This window comes from Salmo trutta, chromosome 4, assembly GCF_901001165.1.
Source record: "Salmo trutta chromosome 4, fSalTru1.1, whole genome shotgun sequence".
Taxonomy (NCBI): domain Eukaryota; kingdom Metazoa; phylum Chordata; class Actinopteri; order Salmoniformes; family Salmonidae; genus Salmo; species Salmo trutta.
Window position 1 is genome coordinate 9,613,792 of NC_042960.1, and position 26,663 is coordinate 9,640,454.

General features: G+C 42.7%; 1 protein-coding gene across 2 annotated transcripts in view; it reads left to right on the top strand.

The window, feature by feature from the left end:
- Window positions 1-4,821: 4,821 nt before the first annotated feature.
- The window catches only part of LOC115191815 (polypeptide N-acetylgalactosaminyltransferase-like 6), a 245,147-nt gene continuing 223,305 nt past the window's right edge, over window positions 4,822-26,663 (top strand). The window contains exons 1-2 of one of the 2 annotated variants that reach the window (XM_029749748.1): window positions 4,822-5,245; window positions 5,550-5,828. In XM_029749748.1, coding sequence (XP_029605608.1) covers window positions 5,694-5,828 — 135 coding nt within the window. In that variant the 5' untranslated portion in view covers window positions 4,822-5,245; window positions 5,550-5,693. The remainder of the gene's footprint in view (window positions 5,246-5,549; window positions 5,829-26,663) is intronic. The other variant, XM_029749749.1, reaches the window with a different exon arrangement.

The window sequence follows — 26,663 nt, forward strand, 5'->3', positions numbered from 1 at the left end:
AAAATAAAGAAAAACTCTTGAATGAGTAGGTGTGTCCAAACTTTTGACTGGTACTCTATATTCACCCTAATGAGACAACTCTGCCATGCTATCCCAACTAAAACAGGTGCAAGGTCAATTGATCATTGACGCAGATATAGGCTGGGTCTGAAATGGCACCCTATTCCCTATATAGTGCAGATTGGACCTGTTCAAAAGTGACATGAAAAAGTCAAATGTGCACTTTTTAAGAAATTGTGCGGGGCCTATGGTCAAAAGCATTGCACTTTATAGGGAACAGGGTGCCATTTCAGATGCAGACACTGATTCATGTTACAAATATCTCTGGGATCAAAGGTTGACAAATGTATCTTGTGTGAGAGAGAGATAACTGTACCCTTTGCAGAGTTAACCAGTGGAAAGCCATTAACATTCATATCAAAGACCATTTTGGTCACCACATTACCGTGAGCTTTCAATAGATCAAAACACATTTTTCTTTCTCCTGTCAGTTTTCGCTTGTGTTTTAAAATCAGCAATGGTAATAGCTTTTGTTGCTCTGCGGTATATCAGAGACGCTATAAAGCAATCAAGCAGATATCATACACTTTTCACCTTGGAAAGGATATGAAGTCACTTTTTTTCTCTGATTGATCTCAAGTGTTTAATTTGTTCCATTAAATTGCCTTTAGATTTAGATGTCTTACTATAGCCCGACACAATATGCTGTAGTCAGTTCGTTTGATGGATATGCGATGAAAAAGTGCCATCGCAAGAATTTTTTTTCTTCTAAAAGTTGCTTAGTTGTGAGTGTGTGAGTATGCGTGTGCAAGGGTGTATATAAATATATACATCTGTATGTGTGTGTGTGTGTGTGTATGTGTGTGTGTGTGTGTGTGTTCATGTGTGTGTGTGAGCGTGTGTGAGCGTGTGTGAGCATGTGTGAGCATGTGTGTTTGTGAGCAGTTGTGTGTGTGTGTGTGTGTGTGTGTGTGTGTGTGTGTGTGTGTGTGTGTGTGTGTGTGTGTGTGAGTGTGTGTGTGTGTGTGTGTGTGTGTGTGTGTGTTTGAGCAGTGAGTGAGGAGAACAAGAGTGTTTGTTTTCAATTCTTTTAGACAGATGGTGCTCTCATTTGAAGATCCTGTGGAGTTTCCAAATTACAATACATCAGCTCCAAACAAAATCTATGGTTCAAAGTAATCAGATCAGATTAGAACAGTGTGTTTACCCTGTTAACTATAATTATGTTTACTCACAAGAGAAGCTATTTAGGCAGATAAGCATTATATAAAGATATGCCAGAAATGTAATCACTAGATACATACAGTCAATAGTATTCTATTACATAATACAAGCATTAAAAACAGTGTCTAGGTCTGACATGTCACCCTATTCCCTACATAGTGCACTACTTTGGACCAGAGCCCTATGCCGGGCCATAGTCAAAAGTAGTGCAATATGTAGGGAAAGGGTGCCATTTCAGACACACAAAGTGGTGACTTTTGGTCATATACAATACGAGGTTTATAGTACAGTAGTAATCTTTCCATATGTCTTCATCTGACCTGTCTATGCCATAGAGATACAGTACCACATCAGACAATCATTTGGGAAGATGGATACCGCTACCAACACTGGTAATGAGTGGGGCTTTATGTGAACTAACTGCAGTGCCGTATCTCACTACCTCTGTGCTGCTGAGCCAAGGGTCTGACGCTAAAAGTCACCTGGGGAGTCTTTTCCTTGGCTATTACATGCTTCACCTATGTCCCCTGATCTTAACTGTCTAATGAAAACCATTATGGTGATAATGGGATATCTAGCCTGGGTTCTCTGTCAAAAATCACTATAGTGAATAGAAACGGGATTGTGACACACAGTGGTATTGCGCTTGCTGTGGTATTGGATAGTTGCTTAGTGTTGCTATCATAAGATGTGTTCTAAGTGTGGTGTTGCCCTCATAACAGGCATTAAAAGTAAGGCCTGGAGTTTTTCCTTGACCATGTCAACTGACCAGGAAGAAACTCAGTGCCCTAGTTACAGATGTAGGATCTTAATTTGAGCGTTTGCTACAGCAGGAAAATAATGTGTAATTAATTAATAATTATGTGGATTATAATTAATGGACATTTTTGTTGGGGTTGATCCATTTTTCATTAGGGAAAATCAAGTTTGACATTTCAAAGTGACACACTTTAGAAGCCTTTTTAAAACTCAAATACGCTACAAGTTTGCATTTCCTGCTGTGCAGGAAAATTCCCAGCAACAAAGAGAGTGATCAAATTAAGATTCTACATCTGTATAAGCACACTTTACCGCTAAGTGCTAGTTGTACTGGGGTCAAGTTGATTGTTTTCCTTGTGGTTATGAAAGCACAGCAGCCCATGTTACGTGGGTGATGGTCGCTGTCCACGGTCCTGGAACTCAAAGCCAGACTGCTGGAGCGCTGGTAGTGAGTGCTGTCCAAGGTCCTGGAACTCTAGACGCCAGACTGTAGGCTGCTGTGGGCGCTGGTCATGAGTGCTGTCCAAGGTCTTGAACCAACTATGTCCTAGCTGCAGTGTTTTTCTTGCTTTGAAAACATACTGAACCACTCATTTATAATGGACAACCTTGTTTCTTTGGGAGAGAGAGAGAGAGAGAGAGAGGGGAAGAGTGAGACAGAGAGTGACAAAGGAAGAGGAAGACAGAGAAGAGAGGAGAGAGAAAAAAACGGTAATATTCATTGCCTATAAAGTCTCCCTCTCTGTGTATTCTGAAATAATTGATCCTATACTTGATTTGACATTGTGACATAAGCAGAATGTCTAGTTAATTATACCTCATAAGAAGCTGCAAACGATTTTGCCGTGTATCTTTCATTGTTAAAATGTCATGGCATTTTGTATATTTTTTTTATCATTCTAAAAATGAACAATGTGAGTTAAAATGGAAAATCTCCTTATCTGACCAATTGATTGTTGGCTGGATCCTCTCCCTCTCTCTCTGCAGCTTTCACAAACTAAAACGGAAAGAAGATGGGAAAAAGCAGAGGGGGCACAGTATAGCTATAGGCCTTCTGACACTGACTGGAAGCAACATATTTTTCTCCTTCTTCCTCGATACAATTTTGTTAGTGAGAATTGTAATCCCAAAGTCCCAACACTAGCAGAACTTCGGGGCTTAAGTCAATAGAGCCTAACAACCATGGCTGTATAGAGGTTCTAGCTACACATCCAGAGTGCTTGTTACGCCCGCTCTGCTGTCGCTATAGCGCTCAGATCTTTCCTCCCTGTATTTCCTCAGCTTTCCTAATACAATCCGGGTTGGTTCTACTGCACTGTCAAGCCTAACGAGTGCCATGCCTAATGAATCACAGTTAAAGGTTTACTCAAGATAAACTGGCATCGTCTGATAGTGATAATAGGTACAGACTTTGATAGCATTCAGTGAAAGTCATGATAAAGCTGAGGAAGAAGGTCAAATGCCATGTTTCAACTGGCACAGTGCTATGGTGCACAGAGCCACCTGCTTCATACACACATCATTCATACACTTGTGGGTGGGTAGTCAAACACTTGCCAACATGACCTCACCAACTCGGTGCATTACTTGCAGATGTTCCGTCTGTACTAACAGCGAATGGTCTCAACCACACCCCCCTCTATTGGTAGCCATGGAGACTGAAAACATAATCTGCTAGACCTCCGTGCCTCGGTGCACTGCTACAGGGGAATAATAACTGTGCTGTACCATTGCATCTATGCATTATTGAGGTTGTGGTCTGTGTTCAATTGGCTACAACCTCAATATTGACACACACGCGCAGACGCGCACACATACACAGTGTGGTGAATACTTTGTTCTCCATGTATTCCAATACAATATTTACTCTCTCGCTCTCCTTTAGCATGCTTTCAAGTATGAAGCAGGATTCAATAGTAAATAAATATTTCAGCAAGTTCTGAGAATCTCCTCTCTCCTGTAAAGCAACTCTTTGCACATAAACAACATTTCATGGAAAACATGAAGCGATTAATTTATTTTGAGGCTGATTTCATCTGCGCTGTGTTTGATTCAAGTTTCTGAAGGTTATAAAGGAGTTGTGAATATATCCTGAATTCACGGATGGGCAACATAAATTCTCACTCTCAGGGTGAGCAACAAACACACAGCAACAATATTAGCATTGCTTTAAAATGCTGCATTGTGAGTCTTATAAAAAACTCAAAGTGAAAGAAAAACATTTTTCATGGACATCTGGGCCAGGGTTTCTGCCAATACTGCCAATAATTTCATATTTACTAATAGACACAGAGTTGGCTCATCCATGGACCTGTGTAAGTGACATAAATGGATCATTAAAGGGGAAATATGGTATTCAAACAATAACAAAGTGGTGACCCCACCACAACAAGTTGATTTAAAGTACAGTAGAAGTTCTGTACATGCCAACACAGTCTGGGAGCATATGATTTATCCCAAAAGGTAGCTAGCTACTGTAGCTAGCTAGTACTCTAGAGTTGAGTATCAGCTGTCCATTTCAGCTGTCCCCAATGTAGAAAATAGTAAAAATAAAGAAAACCCTTGAATGAGTAGGTGTTCTAAAACTTTTCACTGGTAGTGTATTTCTGCCTCAATATAAATGAACATGTTCATCATCTGCAATTGATTACTCCTATAGTGACAGGTGATGACATTTCTGCCTCTCTATCAATATTCAGAATCAGTGCAGTGCACATGATTAGATTCTGAATTTCATCAACACGTTCATTTGAATGCCAGACTGCAAAATTGTTAGGCTATCTATCCAAAGTGCATCAGGCAGCCGTCCAATGCATCAGTGCGCTTTGTTCTCTCGTCCGCTGTTTCGTGCCAAAGTGCTGTCGGATTCACTGCTATGTGGTCGCGTTGGCGCTCCTTGTCCCTATCCCACACCTCGCTCTTGCCTTTGAAGGGATCGCCAAGCCGTAGGAATGTTCCCACGTTAATGCGCAGTGCACGTGCTTCTTAACCGCAATATCTAAAACCCGGTATTGAGGAGCGACATTGCGAAAGAAGGAGGGGGAGAACATCATTTCTACCTAGGTGTGGGAGAAATGCAGCTCGTGAGGGCTTTTCTGATTCATGAAGAGCGCGAGACGGACTCGAAATTCCCTCACGTGCGCATCGTGGGAGATAAAGCTGTTCAGCGCTTCTATTTTTGTCTTGATTTATAACAGAAATGCGGCGGAAAAGGACCTAAACAATCACGGTAAATGAGGCAACATGCAAATACGCACCGACAGTAAGTCATTGTGATGTGTTTAGTGCCGTCTGTTTAACCATTTGCGCTGTAAGTAGTAGGGTCACAATTTATTTATTTGAAACTGAAAGGTGTCACTGTCGTCTTCATCTCTGGTTTGAATTTAGTGGCACATGTAGTTTACTGATTGTTAACTGTGAGAGCATCGCCTACTGTTAGACTGGTAGTGTTTTTTTATGTGCAGCAAAATGTTTAAATTAGTGGAATGGTGGCTTCTCAGTCCTCTGCATTTGCGATTAGGCTAAATGTCAGTGCCACTGCTGATACATTTTATTGATTGTTTTAGGTGAACGTTTGTCAACAGCTCCCGCAGAAGGTGGTTTGCCACCGACCAACAAATAATATTTCAAACCGAGTGGCACGAGCCAAGAAGAACGGACTCCGTAGTTTTTAGATATTGGGATTATATCTTCTTACTTGGGTGTCCACGATGAAGAGGAGACAGAAGCGAGTGTTGCAAATGGCCTTCGTATTCATGGTGGCTTTGATATTTCTGCCAAACGTCGGACTGTGGTCTCTATACCGGGAGAAACACCTGATGAAGTCGCACGAGGCCGGCGAACAGGTAGGTCTAAGGTCAAGTTACGTTGGCTTTGCCACTTTTTAAGCACCAAATTCGTCGCATTTCAAACTGGTGTAGCCTACAGTAACTAACTGGTGCTACAAAGTTGATCATTTTAAGTTCATGTAAAGTAATTGTGAGTTGGTGGCTTGAGCAACAGCGTTAGTTAGGAAGGCTTATCAATCATCCTTATCGCATCATCAGTTAGGCCCACATATCATGCATCTTTTCATCAACTTTATACTAGGCACATTTTAATCTGGACCTTGAAGCCCAGTTGCACTGCTGATTTTCATTCTTCCCCTCTGAAGGACTGATTTAGATGGGTGTGGGGCACCAGTTGGTGCGGGTAGAACATACAACCATATATAGTATTTGGTTAATATAGCCTAATGTTACCCTAATTCTAACCATTAAATGCAAAACAAATGTTTTTAATGCTTTTCTACATTTCCTTGGGTGAAAGATGTGTATGCATACATTATACTTTAACGGGTGCTGCAGGCAAGCAATCGAGAGTCACCTGGTTTAAATTGCACCCAAGTTATTTTGCATCCAGGCCAATGTCCCTCAAATATGATAATATGTCAACTGTTGTGATTGTGGCAGGCCCGGCACCAGGATAAAGTGACTAAGGGGGCAGTTGAAATCGGCGAGGGGGCACAATTTTGGGGCGTAATTACATTTGAATGACATTAAATTCTTCTTATATCACGCTATACCACAATAAACATAAAGTTCAAATGCCGAGACTCCATGACCATTGAGTGCTTTTGAAGTGGCAGGTTGGTGTGCACTCTATCAGCACAATGGACAATGCTCTACACACTAAAGCGATGCCGTTTTGGTAATGAATATAGGCTACAAGATAGATAGGGTAATTCACCAATTACAAACAGCCTATGTGAATGCAGCTGTACACACAGCCGTCTTACTACAATAATGCAAACTAAATGCTGAAAGTAGTAACCTAGGTATTAATGCAGGCAAACAAAAATATCGAATAGTAGTTTGGCTTAGAATACAGACAATATGTGAACGAATGAATGTGAACAGAACAAAACAGCGATACCAAGAATGCCAAGTAAACAAAATATCAAATCAATAAAGGCATGACAAAATATATATTTAGGCTAGTTACATTAACAGTAAACAAGCACAGTAAAGAAAAAGCAAATAGAAACCCAAAACACAGCCTCCTTCAGTGAGATGCAGCCATGCACCGCTGTCTTGCCAAACAAACAGGCCTGTAGGCCCGGTTCAAACATGGAAAATCATGGCGCTCATGAGTTCAGCAACACGTTGTGATATGGTACAATACACTTCTGTGGATCAAATTCGATCCACATAATCAATTAAGCAATGCCAGGCTACCATAAATGCATTTCCAATACGTACAGTTTACAACCACGAAAACCAATAGGCTACCAAGAAAGCCATAATAGAATGTATCTATTTCTATGATGAAACATACTGATATGTAGTTATACCCAGGGGCGTCATTTGGGTTCTTGCATTAGAATTCTATTGAATTCTGCTTATATCACGCTATACCACAATAAACATAAAAGTTCAAATGCCGAGAACATTGAGTGCTTTTGACCAAGAAGTGGCAGGTTGGTGCGAAATCTCAGCTGCGCTCTATCAGCACCATGGACAGCGCCCTACAAACTTAAAGGCCTATAGTCTGGCTAAGGAAGTAATTTTGACTTTGATAAACTTTGATACAAATTTTGATAAAAACCAACCAGCTAGATTGTTTCTTACCTTTTCAGAAGAGTTGCAGCCTCCTTGATGCTCTGTGGAACTCCCTGATTAATCGATCATTCCACTCTCCCCGAAATATTCTTGTAAGATCCCCAACAAATGCAAGTTGGATTAGTTGAGTGAACACGTTTGTCAAAGTGGAAAATTATTTCTCGCATGTAGCTGTGGATGCCCCAAAAGTCAATACGTGTCAGTGCAGTAAGCATGGTCGACATAGCGGAGAGAGGCCCAGAGATTCAAGATATCAAGTGTGGCCCATTTGACCTCATTGGAGCCGGAGCGGGCGATTTCAGTCTGAAGAAACTGGCGTGTAACACTAAACTCAGCTTCCACCAAATCTGTTTATCTTAGACCCAGCAGTGGTTTCACCTTTTTCCCATCTAGAAAGTCATGGCTCTCAAGGGTAAACAGGGTCTCCACCAGTTGGCTGTTGCGTTTGCTGAATCGTACTGACATTTCACCGATGACAGCATCCAAGAACAGTCTTTTACACTCAGTCTCTTCTCCTTTGTCCTGCTGGCCTACTGTACTGTCCATCACATAATGCTAGAGATTTGTACTTACATAACGTTGTCATAATTGCTTGGAGCTTGTGGTGCGTCAGTGCCACTGGAACTGAACTGTCCACAAATGGCTTCGAACTCGCTGTCACACCCCGGCTTGTCACACCCCGGCTTGTCACACCTCAGCACTCCAACGCACTGCGGACCACTTTGACTCCAGTGTAAAGATCTGTTGCTTTTGCCTGGATACATTTGTTTGGAGGATGAAGAAGACGGAGGATTCTGTGCACCATGGTGGCTGTAAACATAAAGCCAGGGTCCATCATTGCCTTTAGCAGCCCTGTAGCCTCAAGTCTTACTTCTGTGTTGTACGAACGCATGCATTCGATGTCAGAGAGGAACTTCACGATGCTGTCACAACTTTTAACAGCCACTGACACAGTAGCCAGGTGTCCCCTTCTCCATTGGCTGTGTTTGGGTACTTTAGCTAACCCAATTTCTGCTATCCACCATGGCAGTGGCAGATTAGCTGGTTCCAGCTAGCTAAATAGGCTAAGGCTAATAACACTTACGCTTTTTACGGCTAGCTAATATGCTAACTAAACTCTGTAGTGGTGGGGCGTGAGGCTGAGTTGAGTGAAGCAGCGTCAACGGTAAACTTGACCCCGCCCTTATAAATCTAAATCAAATATTACAGGCGGAGGCGTATCACGTTATTCACTTAGCCTACCGTAGATGAGAAGTGTTTTTTCCCGCTTTTTATGGAAACCAAAGGAGTCATACCTAACTACTGACACAGCACAGCAGAGAGACACATTTTGCACCAACCTGTCACTCAATAATTGTAACTTTTTTTATATAGGGACATAAAACTAAAATTGAGGGGGCTAAGCCCCCTTTTGCCCCCTCGTGGAACTGGGCCCAGATTGTGGTGGAAGTCACTGTGCTGTCTCCTAAGTGTGACTTATTATAACAAGGGTAGTTTGGTTCCTGAATGCTGATTGACTGAAACCGCTTTCCAGTGATGTGAACATTCAGAATATTATAGCATGAGGTTGGAGTACCATGGCACCAAATCCTCTTTAGCTTGTGTGGCTTGATGATCTCATTGAACACCTACAGCTTTTTGCCAGCCCTTCATGTTATGTAGCCCTAGCTGCACTCTGTTTAGCCGTGAGGCTTGTTTCATATTCGCCTATCATCTTGTAATCTATTTCTGCTGCTGGGGGGTGCAGTGAAAACTGCCTGAGTCGGTTTATGATTGCATCTCGTCATTGCCTCTTTCTCATTTGCCTGATCGCGATTTGCATTGCCGCATGGCGTAACATTGCCCTTCGGCACTGCATGGCCCGTCTGTGTGAAGCCTTGTCAGTTCATCACCATTAGGCTAACCCAGCCTGTCGCCCTCTAGCTCCGGCCTGGGTTGACAGGGACAGAAACATCAGGCGGTGGTCATTATGTGGGACGACACCTACCGTCCTCTCCTCTCTCCACTGACCTCTACATGATACAGACTGAGTCACCCTGCTGAGATTGTCTCACATTCCATTTCGAAGTTGTCTGTCTCATAGAAAGAATGAGTAGATTGAACAAAGCCCCTCGGGCCAGTGCAACTTGATGACCAATGTCCTCTCTTGTCATTCAATGTTTTATCCACTGAAAATAGGAACCTCAGTAGGTATGTGTTAACTTTAGATTAGTGGTGTGTTGGTATTTATGGCAGCCATTTTACTGAACAAGGTGAGGTCCTTTGGTTCTCTTGTAAGTCTTATTGATTCCTTTTGGTTTAGTTTAATCCATAGTGCCATAGTCTCTAGATTGAGCTCCTATACTAAAGGCATTTGATACAAACAAAGCAAATCAAGAGAAGAAGAAGAAGAAGAAGGTCTACAACCCTTTAGTTGGGATCAGTAGGTCCCAGAGCAGCAACACAGGTGAACTGATGAGTTCCTTCCTGATTCCATGATTCAGAACCACCGAGCAGCCAGCCAATCCTCTGAAAGACGGAAGGGAGCGGCAGCGTTATATGCTCTGAGGGAAAAGGCTCATCCTCCGTGGCAGGCAACAGAAAAATGGGAACAGTCCCTAAGATCAGAATCACCCCGTTTCCTCCCCTGACTCAAAGTCTGCGTCCCAAATTGCACCCTATTCCCTATATAGTGCACTACTTTATAGCCTTGCTCAAAAGTAGTGCACTACATAGGGAATAGGGTGGCATTTGGGAAGCTGTCCCCTGACTCAAAATCAAAGCAGCTGAAGTTTCACACACCAGCCAACCATAAAAGGAAAAAGAAGCCCGGGCTTGTATCTGTTTGAATTGGCCATTTTGTCTGCAGTCAGGGTGAGATAATTGACATTGGGGATGGATGTTTCTGTTGGGCCCAGTTACCAACGAAGCTCACCAGATTGTCATTTTAGTTATTAACCTAGTCACCATGGTGATGTTTAGCCTATTATTACTGGCATTATGATGGACATCATGATCCATCTGTATTTTATGTGATGCATCACATTGGACACATTATTGCCTTTGACCAGTTCTGTAACATTGTTCATACATTTCAATATAAGCAACTTATTTGTGGTAAGGGACCTGATCTCAGCTCACATGCAAATTTTGTGGCAAACAACAAACAACAGCTAGCATGTGTACTGATGGTGTGTTTTGTACCCTAGATACCAGGTGCACACACACACACACACACACACACACACACACACACACACACACACACACACACACACACACACCAGCTGTCACTTGTGATGGGAGTATGCTAGATTTGGATATATGATAGCACACTGAGCAGTGACGTGTGAGAGACAGGAGTAATGCAGGCTAGGCCTAATAACATTTTGGAAGTGATGGAGGGCAACAGTACATTTATTACTGTTCATTTGTAGTGATGGAGCACTGTACATACTGTATGTATAATGCACAATGTCTAGTTTGATGTACTGTTTTATTTATGATGTAGGCTATTGTATTGTTTTATTCCTGTTTGGACCCCAGGAAGAATAGCTGCTGCCTTGACAGCAGCTAATGGGGATTCTAAGAAATACTAGATGGAAAATAATGTCAATGGTATTCAAACTTTTTCACCAGTATCTCTGGGGACTTTCTTCTAGGTTAGTGGTTCTCAACCTGGGCTACTAGTACCCCTGGAGATACAGTTGAAGTCGGAAGTTTACATACACATTAGACAAATACATTTAAACTCAGTTTTTCACAATTCCTGACATTTAATCCTAGTAAAAATTCCCTGTCTTAGGTTAGTTAGGATCACCACTTTATTTTACGAATGTGAAAAGTCACAATAATAGTAGAGAGAATGATTTATTTCAGCTTTTATTTCTTTCAAAACATTCCCAGTGGGTCAGAAGTTTACATACACTCAATTAGTATTTGGTAGCATTGCCTTTAAATTGTTTAACTTGGGTCAAACGTTTTGGGTAGCCTTCCACAAGCTTCCCACAATAAGTTGGGTGAATTCGGGCCCATTCCTCCTGACAGAGCTGGTGTAACTGAGTCAGGTCTGTAGCCTCCTTGCTCGCACACACTTTTTTAGTTCTGCCCACAAATTTTCTATAGGATTGAGGTCAGGGCTTTGTGATGGCCACTCCAATACCTTGACTTTGTTGTCCTTAAGCCATTTTGCCACAACTTTGGAAGTATGCTTTGGGTCATTGTCCATTTGGAAGACCCATTTGTGACCAAGCTTTAACTTCCTGACTGATGTCTTGAGATGTTGCTTCAATATATCCACATAGTTTTCCGTCCTCATGATGCCATCTATTTTGTGAAGTGCACCAGTCCCTCCCTGCAGCAAAGCACCCCCACAACATGATGCTGCCACCCCAGGGCTTCATGGTTGGGATGGTGTTCTTTGGCTTGCAAGCATCCCCATTTTTCCTCCAAACATAACGATGGTCATTATGGCCAAACAGTTCTATTTTTGTTTCATCAGACCAGAGGACATTTCTCCAAAAAGTACAATCTTTGTATCCATGTGCAGTTGCTTTGTTGTACTGTGGATATTGATACTTTTGTACTTGTTTCCTCCAGCATCTTCACAAGGTCCTTTGCTGTTGTTCTGGGATTGATTTGCACTTTTCGCAACAAAGTACGTTCATCTCTAGGAGACAAAACGCATCTCCTTCCTGAGCGGTATGACTGCTGCGTGGTCCCATGGTGTTTATACTTGCGTACTATTGTTTGTACAGATGAACGTGATACCTTCAGGCGTTTGGAAATTGCTTCCAAGGATGAACCAGACTTGTGGAGTCTACAATTTTTTTCTGAGATCTTGGCTGATTTCTTTTAATTTTCCCATGATGTCAAGCAAATAGGCACTGAGTTTGAAGGTAGGCCTTGAAATACATCCACAGGTACACCTCCAATGACTCAAATGATGTCAATTAGCCTATCAGAAGCTTCTAAAGCCATGACATCATTTTCTGGAATTTTCCAAGCTGTTTAAAGGCACAGTCAACTTAGTGTATGTGAACTTCTGACCCACTGGAATTGCGATACAGTGAATTATAACTGAAATAATCTGTCTGTAAACAATTGTTGTAAAAATTACTTGTGTCATGCACAAAGTAGATGTCCTAACCGACTTGCCAATACTTTACTTATCTAGGTCACAACAATAGACAAACACAGTCTGCTTAAACTAATAACACACAAACAATTATACGTTTTCATGTCTTTATTGAACACACCGCATAAACATTCATAGTGCAGGGTGGAAAAAAGTATGTGAACCCTTGGATTTAATAACTGGTTGACCCTCCTTTGGCAGCAATAACCTCAACCAAACGTTTTCTGTAGTTGTGGATCAGACCTGCACAAAGGTCAGGAAGAATTTTGGACCATTCCTCTTTACAACACTGTTTCAGTTCAGCAATATTATTGGGATGTCTGGTATGAACTACTCTCTAGAGGTCATGCCACAGCATCTCAAATCGGGTTGAGGTCAGGGCGTATTTTCTTCTATTGAAGCCATTCTGTTGTTGATTTACTTCTGTGTTTTAGGTTGTTGTCCTGTTGCGTCACCCAACTTCTGTTGAGCAGCTTCAATTGGAGGACAGCTTAACATTCTCCTGCAAAATGTCTTGATAAACTTGGGAATTCATTTTTCCGTCGATGATAGCAAGCTGTCGAGGCCCTAAGGCAGCAAAGCAGCCCCAAACCATGATGCTCCCTCCACCATACTTTACATCTGGGATGAGGTTTTGATGTTGGTGTGCTGTGTCTTTTTTGTCCACACATAGTGTTGTGTGTTCCTTCCAAACAACTCAACTGTGGTTTCATCTGTCCACAGAATATTTTACCAGTAGCGCTGTGGAACATCCAGGTGCACTTTTGCAAACTTCAGACATGCAGCAATTTTTTTTGGACAGCAGTGGCTTGTTCCGTAGTGTCCTTCCATGAACTCCGTTCTTGTTTAGTGTTTTATGTATCGTTGACTTGTCAACAGAGATGTTAGCATGTTCTAGAGATTTCTGTACGTTTTTAGCCAACACTCTAGGATTCTTCTTAACCTCATTGAGCATTCTACGCTGTGCACTTGCAGGCATCTTTGCAGGATGGCCACTCCTAGAGAGAGTCGCAACAGTGCTGAACTTTCTCCATTTATAGACAATTTGTCTTTCCATGGACTGATGAACATCAAGGCTTTTAGAGATACATTTGTAACCCATTCCAGCTTTATGCAAGTCAACAATTCTTAATCTTAGGTTTTCTGAGATCTCTTTTGTTCGAGGCATGGTTCACATCAGACAACGCTTCTTGTGAATAGCAAACTCAAATTTTGTGAGTGTTTTTTATAGGGCAAGGCAGCTCTAACCAACATCTCCAATCTCGTCTCATTGATTGGACTCCAGGTTAGCTAACTCCTGACTCCCAATTAGCTTTTGGAGAAGTCATTAGCCTAGGGGTTCACATACTTTTTCCCACCTGCACTGTGAATGTTTAAATAATGTATTCAATATAGACAATAAAAATACAATAATTTGTGTGTCATTAGTTTATGCGCACTATGGTCGTCTATTGTTGTGACTTGGATGAAGATCAGATTAAATTTGATGACCAATTTATGCAGAAATCCAGGTAATTCCAAAGGGTTCACATACATTTTCTTGCCTCTGTGGGCCTAATGATCCACTGCAAATGAGGGTGTAGCCTACTTTGGTTTGGGGTGTGATTGGGACTTTAAAATAACCCAAGAAGGTTGAGAACCGCCTTTAACCTTTAGATCCAACTGAGAGAATTTTGATTTCCAAGTGACTGACTGTTATTGTCAGTATCCATTTCTTGACAAAGTGACAGTTGGAAGAGCAAGGCAGTCATTCTAATTAGGCTACCCACCACGATGTCATAGGGAGGAGATGCATGACGGTAATGCAGATGCAGAGCTGAGTGACAATGTGGCCATGGATGAATGATCTACCAGATATATTAGAACAGAGATGGGGTTTAAATAAAACAAGAAACGCAAAAACATTGCACAAATCGTCTGTGGAAATGGAATCTATTTTCAGTGTGAGATGGGACAAAACAGGTTGAAAAGGCCATTCATGATTAGACTTGTAGTGGTTGTCACAAGGCATAAAAACCCTCTGTTGAAGGGACCCGATTTGGTGTGACATGCAAAGACTTCAATTGTGTGAGCGGTAATAGGTTGTTGGCTTGTTGGTAGGAATTCAATTGTGACCATGATATTTTGACAATGAATAAGAATATGAATCTCCAGTATTGTTATCATTCTTCTGAATATGAATTTGAATCAAACTCTCCCCGTATCAACAGTGAAAGAGGCTTCCCCATTACCATACAGAAAGAACACATAATACATTTAGTAATTAAACCGGTAGTAATTAAACCTGTCAGTGTTGCTTCAAAGTATTGACTCCTAGCTTCCTCAGTACAGTCTATTATTTTATAATGATTCGCTTCCTTAACGACTTCATTTTAGTTTCCTTCTGTTTTTATGACGCCTCGTTATCTTCTCCCCTCACCGTTAACAATGTTTTTCTGTAATTACTGTGCTATTTTAGAGAACTGAGGTGATTGTGTTTATATAGTAGAACTATCATTATAGAAGTTGTTGTTGTTGGTGAGGTGTTGTATCATCAATGCTGCTATCATCATTTTCATCAGTATCGCAATGAGCTTGATTGCCGATCCTTTTCCAAAAATAGGTATTTTGGTGTTGATGGTGTTGTTGTTGAGTTGTTGCTCACATACTTACCATCTACATTCCACTCAGCTCCCCAATAAGCTTTCTGGCAGGACCAAGGATTTGCCACATTGTGTATTGATGATATGTATCATGAAGCTTTACATCATTTTCACCTCCAATCACTCCTTAATCTTGGTCAGTTTAAACCTGATTTGTCAAATGTGCCTTGTGTGCCGCTGACAGGTGGTAGAATGTGGTGGGAGGCTGTTTTGTGTCTTCTCAGAATAAAGGGCATTTCATATGGAGTGACTGCCTGGCCCTGTCTGCACAGTGATATAAAACGACTTATTCACCACCACCGACTCTCAGGAGGTGAGATCTAGACGTAATCGTTAAGGGTGCTTCCATAATGGCATTTGACTGGGCCCATAGGGTTCTGCTCAGAAGTAGTGCACTATGAAGGGAATAGGGTGCCATTTTGGACGCCCCTCAGTGTTGTGACGTGGGCATCTCCATTAAAGCTAAAAGCACTCCAATAGCACTTGTGTGTTTTTTTCTCATGCTTCTGACAGTAATGGAAATAGGCTCGGTGTAATCACTGCCATTGTATTGTCAGACACTACACAGCCATGCAATCTGTTTTAATGGTCATGAACTTATTTCAGTGTAAGAGGTAAATATAGCCACTTATTCAAGCCTATAAAGCTCACACCTATTTATTCTCCTTGTGGCACTAATCTAAATCAGTGAGAAAGTGTGGACATTGAATGTCTATCCATGTCAACGTGTCATCAGTCACAAATGCTCCCATACGCTAGACTAGGGCTGCATCTATAGGCCCTGGTCAAGAGTAGTGCACTATATAGGGAATAGGGTGCCATTTGGGTTAGGTATACATACCATGAGTGTAATCACATAGATGGGCCCTGAATTGTCCCCGGCTTGTTCAACTGTCCCTCAGCACAGAGATGGCTGAGTTACGGCTGTTTAAACTGGCAGCACTGACTGACTCCTCCACTCTGGTGATTGTTATTCAAGGAGAGCAAAGCTTCTTATGTTTTATGGCCCTCTTTTCCTCCGCGGCGCCGGCGTCGTACCGTAGATTTATGGCGTTTAAAACCCACCGCGCAAGGTAATACTTGTCATCGGTGAAACATAACTAACAGTTAAATTAGACAGACAGTTTAACAATGTGGCCTGACAGAGGTTGTAAGAGATTATCGTGAGTCTGAAGGGTCATTATATTGCATCTATTAAAGGCAATCCAAAATCTACTTTTCAATTAAGCGGTTCTCAAGGGAGTAATTGATCATGGTTGTGACTGTCCACTCCACTTGATGGCTAGTACCTTTAAAAAAGGTACTAGCCGTCTAGCTTTCTCCTCCAATTATTATCTTGTTGGATAGGCTTACTTACAGCTGAGGAAAGTTTCACGTTTTTTTAAACATTTTTGCTTTTACGTTTCAAACAAGAGTTTGTAGACCAAATCAAAATGTTCAAGTTGAAAATGTGATTTTAAAACATAATTAGTTGGAATCACCATCTCTCAATAAAAATTCAGAAATCAATATTTATGATTATATCTTGATTCATGCTGAGATTGCCAGTCAGCCGTATCTTCCAATCACATCAACCATTGTTTTCGTCACTGTATGAAATTGAGTCAAATTCGATATGGTTCTGAAAAGGATGCCCCCCTGTCATTATGCCACATATCGTGTGGTGGTAGTCAGTGAAAGGGAGACGTTGTGTCCTGCTGTGTGTTATTGAGTTGTAACCTTTTCGTTGTATCCTACAGTATGGTGTGGAAAGGACAAAAAATAGGCGTGTCCTGCATTTGAAAGCAGACAGTTGGCCTAGTCGTGTTCTGAAAAGACCTATTGTCCTTCTCGGTGCAACCAACAGACACACCTAAGAATCAACCCAGCAGGTCGGACACACTGACTGAGTGGCTGAATGAATCGCAGCACAGCTATGCTCACAACAAACCATTGATTTATTTTAGCCTTCAAGTAACATGAATTTAAACCACAACACTACTTGTTAGACTGCCCCCCAAGAGCCACTAGCATCTTCCACAGCTTCCAGGACAGTTACTGATGATTTACCAGTGAATCATTGTAGCCTAATCACTTCAGTCACCAACGATGGGTATCTCTGTTAGTTATTAACTACAGTCAGTTCTTTTCTTTGTGTGAAGGATGGGATGTGATATCTGATTGTTGTGGGGAACTGAGTGATTTGTAATGTGAGGAATATAAATGTCAACAGTGTATTAGGACACCAGAGCTGATTTAAATGATGTTGAAACTGGATCACCGCGGTGGATAGGATATTTTACCTAGGTTTAAATATGAATGAGCTTGATGAGTATCTTTTAATATTGTGCCGATTCCTCGAGGCTTATTTGAGAGGTGGTCTCAGGTTATCGATTTAAACTCCTTTCTATTCCCTCTTTATCCTCTTAATGAACTCCCTTCATCATCCTCCCTCCTTTTTCCTCCTTTCTTCCTCCTACTAATTCACTGACTGCACTGATGAAAAACCCAAGCAGTCTCCCTAACTAGAAACGTCCTTGGTGCTTATTAGGATATTTGTGAGTCATTCCACTGTATTATCCTATCTCATTAAAAGCCCTTGGTGCAGTTTTTGATTCTCTAATGGAGGAAAACTGTGAGGAATCATGTGTAGCCTGGATAAACCAGACTGAAAGCTGCACTCATTGGTTCAATGGTTTTTTACCAGTTTAAGGAATGTGAGTAATGTGTAGCCTGGTTAAACTAGACTGAATGTTGAACTCACCATTCACCTCAATGGAGAGTGCAGCGTTCAGTCTGGTTTAGCCAGGCTAAGAAATGGGTTCCCTGTGTTGTCAATATATCATTTATCTCTCTCCTCTATTCCTGTGTCATGAATTACTGGCCTCTCTGAAACACAAAGAGGTTGCACTATCTTTTTATGAGGAGGGAGATGTGTCTGGGTGAGGGATGCATGTGCCGTGCTGCAGCAGTGCTGGGTCAGGCTGATGAGAAAAGAAAGGGCCGGTCGGTGCTGGTGAGAGACCATGCAGCCAGTGAGTGACTGATTACTCAGCCTGTATACGGGGACAACTGGGACAGATATTATTCTGTAAAGTTTGGAATCTTGAATCCTCTGTTGTCCCATGGAGGTGATTCATCATGATTGTTTTGGGGTAATACGCAAGGCCTGGCCAAATACATCTACCTGTGTGTGTGTGTGTGTGTGTGTGTGTGTGTGTGTGTGTGTGTGTGTGTGTGTGTGTGTGTGTGTGTGTGTGTGCGTGTGCGCGTGTGTGTGTGTGCGTGTGAAAGCTGAGGAAGTATGTGTGACGACAGGGAGAGGGAACCGTTTGCTGCCGTAGCGACAGACTGACAGTGCTGCTTCCCACACTGTGAAAAACTGTGACATACGAGCAGAGCGAGGTGGGCACTGTTGTGTGTGTGTGTGTGTGTGTGTGTGTGTGTGTGTGTGTGTGTGTGTGTGTGTGTGTGATATTTGAGGGATGTGGGTGTGTGTGGGGGGTTTGTTTCTCCTGCCAAGGCTTTTTGATTCCCTCCAAATTGTTTTGAGCAGAAAAATGCACTCTGTCACACTTCATGCTCTTTCCCAGGGCGATTTAACAGTCAGACACACACACGCACACACACACGCTCTGCCTGCCGGCTCTCGCTCTACAGATGAGGGGATTTACTGAAACCCTCACAGCACCCCTCCTGGTCACACTGTGAACTTGTTATGGCTCATCCTTAATCACTTTTCTCCTTGTGTCTTTGCTTACCACTGAGGTAGACTGAGGTGGACTGAGGTAGACTGTATCACTCTTGTTGTTTTCAGATTATATAACTACTGTTAGAGTCAGCAGCACAAACAAATATGGTTGGTTTTCCTTCTGGCAAAACGGATTCATTATTTATTACACATAGTAACAACCACTGGTCAACCGCTGGCATACCGGACATCCCCGCAAGGAAGGGGGGCACAAAAAATAATTCAGAAACCTTTCTAATTTTCATATGTACTAGGAAGCTAAGTGTTTGTTTCTTGGGCTTCAGGAATGTGACTGAAAAAGTGCCTCAGGCCTTGAAAAAGGAAACATTTAACTGATTGAAATTATAAGGGGATATCAGTGAACAAATGGTGTGGTCAAGGCTCCGGGCGGTGCCAGTGCAATGAGTGTGGCTTCCTCAGGTGTTCAGAAGCTGATTGCCGTAGAAACATCAGGGAAACTGGGCAGAAGGGAGTGGTGCTTCAAATACATCAATTCTGCAACATCTTTAATTGAACCTCTCATTCTCCTTAATTGCCAGCCTCAACAGGTTGTCTGGTTACTGGACAGCCAATAAATTGTCAGATGCAAACAGATTATCATGTTTAGCACATAACAGTTCTCGCTGGTGAACCAGCTTGGTGTGGTTGTAATTAGAGGTCGACCGATTAATCGGAATGGCCGATTAATTAGGGCCGATTTTAAGTTCTCATAACAATCGGCAATCGGTATTTTTGGCCACCGATTTGCCGATTTGTAATTTTTTTAAATTATTATTATTTAAAAAATTGTTTTTATTTTTTTACACCTTTATTTAACTAGGCAAGTCAGATTAAGAACACATTCTTATTTTCAATGACGGCCTAGGAATGGGGGTTAACTGCCTTGTTTAGGAGGGATTAGGGGGTTCGTTTTTGCAACCTTCTGGTTACGAGTCCAACGCTCTAACCACCTGCCTTACATTGCACTCCACGAGGAGCCTGCATGGCAGGCTGACTACCTGTTACGCGAGGGCAGCAAGAAGCCAAGGTAAGTTGCTAGCTAGCATTAAACTTATCTTGTAAAAAAAGATCAATCTTAACATAATCACTAGTTAACTACACATGGTTGATGATATTACTAGTTTATCTAACGTGTCCTGTGTTGCATATAATCGATGCAGTGCCTGTTAATTTCTCATCGAATCACAGCCTACTTCGACAAACGGGGTGATTAAACAAGCGCATTTGCGAAAAAAGCACTGTTGTTGCACCAATGTACTTAACCATAAACATCAATGCCTTTCTTTAAAATCAATACAAAAGTATATATTTTTAAACCTGCATATTTAGTTACTATTGCCTGCTAACATGAAATTGTGTCACTGCTCTTGCGTTCATTGCCTGGCTCGTTGCGAACTAATTTGCCAGAATTTTACGTAATTATGACATACCATTGAAGGTTGTGCAATGTAACAGGAATATTTCGACTTAGGCATGCCACCCGTTAGATAAAATATGGACCGGTTCCGTATTTCACTGAAAGAAAAAGGCGTTTTGTTTTCGAGATGATAGTTTCCGGATTCTACCATATTAATGACCTAAGGCTCATATTTCTGTGTGTTTATTATAATTACGTCTATGATTTGATAGAGCAGTCTGACTGAGCGGTGGTAGGCACCAGCAGGCTCGTAAGCATTCATTCAAACAGTACTTTACTGCGTTTTGCCAGCAGCTTTCGCAATGCATTGCACTGTTTATGACTTCAAGCCTGTCAACTGCCAAGATTAGGCTGGTGTAACCGATGTGAAATGGCTAGCTAGTTAGCGGGTGCGCGCTAATAGCATTTCAAACGTCACTCGCTCTGAGACTTGGAGTAGTTGTTTCCCTTGCTCTACATGGGTAACGCTGCTTCGAGGGTGGCTGTTGTCGATGTGTTCCTGGTTTGAGCCCAGGTAGGAGCGAGGAGAAGGGCGGAAGCTATACTGTTACACTGGCAATACTAAAGTGCCTATAAGAACATCCAATAGTCAAAGGTATATGAAATACAAATCGTAGAGAGAAATAGTCCTATAATTCCTATAATAACTACAACCTAAAACTTGTTACCTGGGAATATTGAAGACTCATGTTAAAAGGAACCACCAGCTTTCATATGTTCCCATGTTCTGAGCAAGGCACTTAAACGTTAGCTTTCTTACATGGCACATATTGCACTTTTACGTTCTTCTCCAACACTTTGTTTTTGCATTATTTAAACCAAATTGAACATGTTTCATTATTTATTTGAGGCTAAATTGATTTTATTGATGTATTATATTAAGTTAAAATAAGTGTTCATTCAGTATTGTTGTAATTGTCATTATTACAAATAAAGGGGGGGGGGGGGGGGGGGGGGGGGGAATCGGCCGACTAATCGGTATCGGCATTTTTGGTCCTCCAATAATCGGTATCGGAGTTGAAAAATCATAATCGGTCGACCTCTAGTTGTAATATCAACAGTCCCTTATCCCTGGTGTATCTTGGCGTGCATCATTGAAGATTACATTTAATTATGTGCAGCGCAATGGACATATAATACACAATGTCTCAGAAAACTGTCTGGGTTGGCATTACTCAGTATAGAAAACAGTCTGGCCTGCAACCTGGACCTAAAGGCTGTGGTAAAAACATTTGCACAAAAAAAGACTTCAGGAGACCAGGGGAGTCTCTCAAGTTGGATTTCATTTAATTTACCTTGCATCCCATTTGTGGAGGCTATTCGCCAGACAAAACCCGCTGAGTTCAACAGTAAATTGTGTCTGAATTTATCCTTAAGCCGACTACTTTTTGCCTCAGTGTTAGGCTATTTGATATTTACATTTTATAAAAGGTTTATAAACAATAGCAGTTAAATACAGTATATAGCTATAGATAGTACACTGGATAATGAAACAATCCCTAGTAAGCTAGTGTTTTGACCCATTAATTAAGGCCGATTTCATGTTTTCATAACAATCGGTAATCGACCTTTTTGGATGCCGATTATGGCCGATTACAATGCAATCCACAAGGAAACTGCGTGGCAGGCTGACCACCTGTTACACGAGTGCAGCATCAAAAGGAGCCAAGGTAAGTTACTAGCTAGCATTAAACTTATCTTATAAAAAACAATCAATCTTTACAATCTGCAATGTTTGAATTTCCAACTTGAATTACTGAACAATTACTGCCAGCAGTCTAAAAATGGCATCATTGTGACACTTTTAGGCTTAAATGACGACCAAATGGGCCTACCAATAAACATTTACACATATACATGCCCTGGCACCACAGAAAGCCTATCATTGATTCGATAGGCATGCAGCTGCATAGACATGTTGCAATTTCAGCACCATGGACAGCGATCGGTAGTCTATACTTTGTGAGTGACTGTCTGGCTGACACATTCAATCTATTTTTATTTTAGGAAGGTGGGAGGGCCGAACTCGAACCTTGCGGGGGGGTGCAGAGAAACTGCGTTACGCCAGTGCGGCCAACCCAATGAATCTTGTGTCCTGTTGACATGTGGCTGTTCACAGTGACTCTGGGGTCATTAAGAGACAAGCTCCTTTCTCCTTTCTCTGCTCCTCTCTGGTTTAGAGTTATTTATGGCATCATGTCTGCTCATACAGCCGCTTCCTAATTACACTTTGCCATCAAGATTAATGTGGGGCCTCGGCTGGCTGCATCTGCCAACTTTACCTTTGTTTCACCCTGCTGATGGATTGGGAGTGAAGCTAAAGGTTTTTTTTCTAAGATCCCCCTCCGGAAACCTGGAGTTAAGAGATCAGAGGAGTAGCAGGGGAAGGCAATCACTAGCAGTGCTTGATTTGGGCCGATGCTCGCCAGTATGGAGTACCGTCAACTCATATTTTCTACTGCTTGAGTACCGGTTCCTCTTATAGATTAAATCATTACCTCTTTGTTTCATGCTCTGAACACTGCTGTGCTGACCCTGATATCCAAAGGCGTTTGTTGAATGATATTTAGAGACTTGATTGAAAATAAAATACTTCAGACTTGACTTGCACTTGGAGCTTCAGAACTTGCGACTCGACTTTGATTTGAAATTACCTGGCCAGGTTTTGTAACGTTTTGTCACTCATTTTGTGGCACAGAGTCATATTATCCATATAAAATACAGTTTAGCAATCTGCTATGGACTCATCTTTGCCAGAACAATACTATTAGGCTTCCTGGTGATTTCATTGCTCATATTCATATTTTAGTAGGCGTAGTTTGAATGGATAATAATTATATACCTCAGTGGTGTTATTGGCTATATGTCTAAAAATAGCTGTAACATCGCGCTACCATCAATACTTATGGAATGAATATGTAATATATTCTGCCGAATGAATGATGTGTTAATAATTGTGAGGAAGAGAAAGTCTCCAGCCAGATCATGATTTCCATTTGGTCCTGCAACCCCCGCTGCATACAGGTAGGCCATATGATCCTGCTTGCTCTGGACTCCAGAGAAGTGACAATGTGACATGTAATCCCTAGTTGATATTGATTGCTAAGATGAATGACTTTCAGCTCAAAATGCAGGTGTAAAACACAGTTTATTTCTGTATCTTACGTTTTGAAAATCCAACACCGTTTATGGCTGAAATGACAGGGTACATTTGCGCAGCGATTGTGTTCCCGTGTGCACACGTGCATGTGCATGCGCAGGGGTCGCAACCTTTGACCCACACCTTTTTCGGGGTCAAAATGTTTGAGAACCTCTGAGCCTAGCGAACAGATTGTTGATTTGCTGTACAGCTATAGGATTGGCTGCAGTACAACCGTCAAATTGTAGGGAGAGAGAATTGCCATAAATAAATTTGCAGCTCCAAAACAAATGCATTTACTTGCAAGCTTACCAGCAATGGGGCATCAAGCAACAATAGGAAAGGCCTGCTGGCCTTTTGGTATGTCAAAATTGTCTTGAAATGTATCAATTATTACATAATGTAAATGTGTTGTAGACAAAATAATGAAAACGCTATCTGGTAGCCTCAATAAATAGACAGTGATTTGTAGTTGTACAAGTCACTGCATTTACTTGAGACTTGACTTTTGACTCGACTCAACTCGATATGCTCTTAGAATGCACGACATGGACTTGACTCGAGACTCGACCTGTTCTCCTTGTGACTTGAGACTTGCTTGTGACTCGAATAATAGTGACTTGGTCCCACCTCTGCTGCAGCCTAATCATTTTAGTCACCAATGATGGCTCTCTAGTTATTGCCTGCAGTCAGTAGGTGATATCTGATTGTTGCGGGGAACAGTTGAGAAACTGTGACTGATTTGTAATGTGAGGAATATCCATTTCCACTGTGTCTAATAGGACAGCAGAGACGATTTTTAAATGGTTTTTAAACGGAAGATTCTTTTGGACACCATACTGTGTCCTCAAAGCCCCACCAACTAGTTAGATCAATCTTGATGGATGTAATTTCCTAAATGGAGCATTGGCTTGGCTACAGTAGGAGTTTGAATGTATTATCCACATAATGGCTTCACTCCATGTACATCTGCAAGATAGCTAGGTTATTTCATCATTCCTTATTCTCAGATGTGCTTTATGTCAAATCCCCATCACACAAAAGCCAAAATACTGTATTGAAAAGTAAACTAAACAGTTAAAAAATGTAATGTTGAATCAAGTTAGGTGTAAGAAAAATGACCAAGTACACCAATGGTATGTTACTATCTGTCACGACTGTGACGGATGGTGGCGCCCCTCCTCGGCCGGGCGGGGCTCGGCGGTCGTCGTCGCCGAACTACTAGCTGCCATCGATCCCTGTTTTGTTTCACTTTCGTGTTTCTCTGTTTGCTTTGCTTGGTGACACTCTGATTTTGTATTTTGCAGTAGTGCGTGTGTTTGCACCAACAGTGTTTTGTCCCCTGTGTTTGGGGCACCTTGTTTTGTTGTGCGCTTTGATCGCTGTTTTGGGAAGGCTTGTGTTTTTGCCGTTGTGCTTATTAAAGCCACTACCCTGTATCGCAGCTTCCTGCATTTGATTCCTCACCCACTACACCCAAGCTTGACAGAAATCACGTACCCTAACGTAATGGAGTCAGCAGGAGCTTCAGCGCCAGCCATGTCCATGGAGGAAACCGTGGACCAACACTCTACCCTGCTCCACCGGCTGGGTAACGCCATGGATCAGGTGTTGGCGCGCCTGGAGAGCTGGGACCGACGCGCTCTCGGCCCCCCAAACGCGGCAGTCCAACAGCCTGCGCCCCCCGAAGGCGACCCAATTACCACCTCATCGACGAGGAGACTGTGCGATAAACCTCCAGGTGGGCGCTGCCCTTCCTCGTAGTCACGTTTATCCCCTGTCTCAGGAGGAGACAGCGGCTATGGAGACATACGTCACTGAATCCTTGAGGCAGGGATACATTCGGCCATCTCACTCACCCGTCTCCTCGAGCTTCTTTTTCGTGAAGAAGAAGGAGGGAGGTCTGCGCCTGTGCATTGACTATAGAGGTCTAAATGCCATCACAGTGGGTTTCAGTTACCCACTACCTCTCATCGCCTCGGCGATGGAGTCATTTCACGGGGCGCGCTTCTTCACGAAATTGGATCTCAGGAGCGCATATAATCTGGTGCGTATCCGAGGAGGGGATGAGTGGAAAACTGCATTTAGTACCACATCTGGCCATTATGAGTACCTCGTCATGCCGTATGGGTTAAAGAATGCTCCCGCAGTCTTTCAATCCTTTGTGGACGAGATTCTCCGGGACCTGCTCGGTCAGGGTGTAGTGGTGTACATCGATGACATTCTGGTCTACTCCGCTACACGCGCCGAGCATGTGTCTCTGGTGCGTAAAGTGCTTGGGCGACTGGTGGAGCATGACCTATACGTCAAGGCTGAGAAATGTGAGTTTTCCAAACCAGCCGTCTCTTTCTTGGGGTATCGCATTTCCTCATCAGGGGTAGTGATGGAATGTGACCGCGTCTCAGCCGTGCGTAATTGGCCGACTCCCACCACGGTGAAGGAGGTGCAGCGGTTTTTGGGATTTGCCAATTACTACCGGAGGTTTATCCGGGGCTTTGGGCAGGTGGCGGCTCCCATTACCTCACTGTTGAAGGGGGGCCCGGTGTGGTTGCAGTGGTCCGCGGAGGCGGACAGGGCCTTTAGTCGTCTGAAGGTTTTGTTCACCGACGCCCCGGTGCTGGCGCACCCGGACCCCTCTTTGCCCTTCATAGTGGAGGTGGACGCGTCCGAGGCTGGGGTAGGAGCCGTGCTGTCCCAGCGCTCGGGCGCCCCCCCAAAGCTCCGCCCCTGCGCCTTCTTCTCTAGGAAGTTGAGTCCGGCGGAGCGTAACTATGATGTGGGGGACAGGGAGCTGTTGGCTGTGGTCAGAGCCCTGAAGGTGTGGAGACATTGGCTTGAGGGGGCGCGCCACCCTTTTCTCATCTGGACTGACCACCGCAATCTGGAGTACATCCGGGCGGCGAGGAGACTGAACCCGTGTCAAGCCAGGTGGGCGATGTTCTTTACGAGATTTCGGTTTAACATCTCGTATATCCCAGGTTCCCGGAACACTAATGCCGACGCACTGTCTCGTCTCCATGACGACGAGGAACGGTC